The sequence below is a fragment of the Nelumbo lutea genome, chromosome 3 (genome assembly GCF_056320005.1).
Source record: "Nelumbo lutea isolate HS-2025 chromosome 3, American lotus-T2T, whole genome shotgun sequence".
NCBI lineage: Eukaryota > Viridiplantae > Streptophyta > Magnoliopsida > Proteales > Nelumbonaceae > Nelumbo > Nelumbo lutea.
The window spans coordinates 21,853,996-21,856,980 of NC_142686.1; the positions used below are offsets into that span (position 1 = coordinate 21,853,996).

At 39.7% G+C, this 2,985-nt stretch overlaps 1 protein-coding gene across 1 annotated transcript; it reads right to left on the reverse strand.

The window, feature by feature from the left end:
• Positions 1-915: 915 nt before the first annotated feature.
• Positions 916-2,735, reverse strand: LOC148863525 (uncharacterized). The gene has a single exon (XM_088979875.1). The coding sequence runs from the start codon at positions 2,447-2,449 to the stop codon at positions 1,169-1,171; it is 1,281 nt and encodes a 426-aa protein (XP_088836001.1). The 5' UTR covers positions 2,450-2,735; the 3' UTR covers positions 916-1,168.
• Positions 2,736-2,985: the final 250 nt, after the last annotated feature.

A 2,985-nucleotide genomic window follows, 5' to 3' on the forward strand; every position in this document is an offset into this window, starting at 1 on the left:
AAGCCCAGATATCTGTAACAAAAACATAATAACCAACTGAAATCCAATAGGGGAGTAATTACCTTGCTTATATTATCGAACAACAGTGGACACGATTTTCTCCATTGCTGAATACCTTGATATTCATCTTCAGCACATTAAATCTACAGTATCTATTTACAACAAACGTATTGCTGATACACAAATAATTTCTCAACACTATGATCCATGTGATTTTCTAGAACATAATTTCCACACAAACGTTTCTGAAGGAACTCCCATATATAAACCGCTATAATTACCTTTGTTTCAACTTTTAATTAAAAAAAATGTTAGATTTAGTGAATAATAATACTATTGTTTGATAATATTATATCTATTATCAAACATTTTTTACACTAATAATAATAACAATAACAACAATCCAACGTTTGTTATTTAAATTCAAAAATAATAATAAATATTACTAATGTTTGAGAATAAGATTTCTTACTTTCAAAAGGTAATAATAATGTAATAATAATAATTATTATTATTATTAATTTTGTTTGAGAGATTCCCCACTTCTAGTTGCTTGTGTACTAATTGTGGACATTTACTGCAAGTGGATAGCTCAACAGCTGGTATAAATGACCCTTTGGGCTTTTAAAGAGCAAAGAGAAAAACAATATAAACTATATCTTTTTCTGTTAACAATTATTTTTATCTTCGCATGATTCTAGTAACTTTTTTAAAGATGATTTAAAAGAACTGAAGCAAATACCTTACGTATGTTGAAAATATTTCCATGAACTTTATACTCCCACATATCAAATGAGTTAAATGCCACAAAGAAATGCTGAGGATTAATATTATTGCGTAACTCGCTAAACTTTCGTTTTCTGTAACTTTTTGCTTTTTGTATACCCCACCTATGAATTACGATAATAATAATAATAATAATAATAATAATTCATAATCTGAAAAAAGAAAAATACACTTTGAATTACATAGGAAAATATAAAAGGGAAATGAAAAAATAAATGGAAAAGCATGGCTTACATTGTCTAGTGTTCAGATACGTACGTACGCTAAAGGAAAGACAACACCGACACGAGTAATGCTAACAGCATAGATGCTTAATTGTTGCAGGCCTCTCAAAGCTTGCCATAGATTTGTCAATCTGAAAATTGAGACTCAAAACGACTGTCTAAGGTAGATAGGAAATGGAGATAGGCATTCGTTCTTGTACGTCTTCTGATGATAATTGCAAGTTGCTCATAGCACAGTAGGTAGAATGTATTTGATCGAGATAGTCGAGCTCCCAATTTTCAGAAAAATTAGGGAAGTCGTTATTGTTGCTGTTGTCGCAGAACAATCCTTGTGATACTGCATTTTCGTGCTGGTTGAAGATCGAACACGGGCTCGACTTGTTGGTGGCAGCCATGAAAGGTTCCACAACAATGTCATTTGTAGGCCCCTGATGCTCTACTGAGTAAGAGGTTGCTCCTTCAACCTCAGCAGCTACCATGTTCGCGGAAGACCTCCTTTCATGGCTGTGGGAACCCATCCATTCATCATATCCATATTCTCCGGGGATCGCTTCAGCAGGACATCTTTTTGATTCTTCAAGGCTTCTGCTCCATATCTTCTTTCTTGTCCTTTCCCTCGCCCTTTCTCTTGCCCTTGCCCTGGACTCTCTTGCCACAGGATGAAATCTATTTTTGTCTTTCACTGATGATTTCTTCGCGGCAGGCATGGTCCCCTGCCAGTCTCCGGCGTTGGCGGCCTCATCAACTCCTGACACGGCTTCACATTGAGACGTCGAAGAAACACACTTGGAAGCACCGCTGTAGCTGGGTTTCATCTCTGGCAGGCCTTGGGCAAGCTCCCTGATAGCAGCCTTTGACTTTCTCAGAAGCCACTCCACAGTTTTACTTGCTTTGTCGAAGCCGAGCATGTCCTGAAGATCGAAGAACTTACGAGCAATTTGTAGGGACAATCTCACTCTCCGGTCTCTCGGGCCCTGAGAAGTAAAAATCTTACTGTGACGATCTTTCTTTCTGCTTGATCTCTTCCGCAGTATCTGCCGCTCAGGGGAGATGCGACCAGCGCAGTTGTTTGTGTTCGAGGCATTGACATCACCGATCGGTTTGTTGTTGACATTATGGTTGTCGTACTTGTGGGTGGCTGCGGCTGGATCAGCTACGATGGTGTTCGGACTGAGCTTCGTGCTCAATATTTGCTGTGGTAGCAATTGACAAAAAGGCAGCTCGTAGTGGCGTTGAAAAAACATGCCACCATCGTTGTCATCGTCTTGGATGTTGTTGCAGCAGTCAATAAAGAAAGGAGGAAAGTTGAAGAAAGATGAGGGAGTAGTCTCCTGTTTGGAGTTGAAGTCACCGGTCAAGTTTCTCCACTCCCCCAACATGGCATAGTCGGTGAACGAAACGGAGTTACCAGTAACACTGTTGAAGGAAGCAGGAAACATCTGCACCTCCTCCAGTTTGTACGGACGAACGTGGCTAAGGATTTCTCTCTGTTTCAAGTAGATTAATCCTATAAAACAAAACCACTTGGGTGTGGCATCTCATCTCTTGCACCATAACCCATTGCATAGAGAGTGCCTTGTCCCTTCTCTGCCGAGTTGGGGCCGATGGAGGTTGAGAAAGATAAGCCCTCCATCTCCATATATAGAGAGAAGGTAGGGTGGGGTTTGATATGGCGAGTGATCATCAGGATTCATGCCCGGCCAGATATACTGGTGTTTATTGCGGACAAAGAGTTATCTTTTTTCGCCATCTTTTTTCTCAGGTGGGCAAGTTATAGTGCTCATTAATACTGGACCATGTGAGAGAGAGAGAGAGAGAGAGAGGAAGCCACGTTGTGGGAAGTGAGTGGATGTAAACACTTGGTTGGATGCCACTTCACGTGGGAGCAGTGTGTAGATATTTGTGTAGAAACCGTTTTAAGTTTTTTACTTTTCAAGTTCGTTAACAAGGTGAAGGTGGGTAAAAGAGTATGTTT

Coding starts and splice junctions, on each gene's coding strand:
- LOC148863525 (XM_088979875.1), bottom strand. CDS start 2,449: ATGTTTCCTGCTTCCTTCAACAGTGTTACTGGTAACTCCGTTTCGTTC.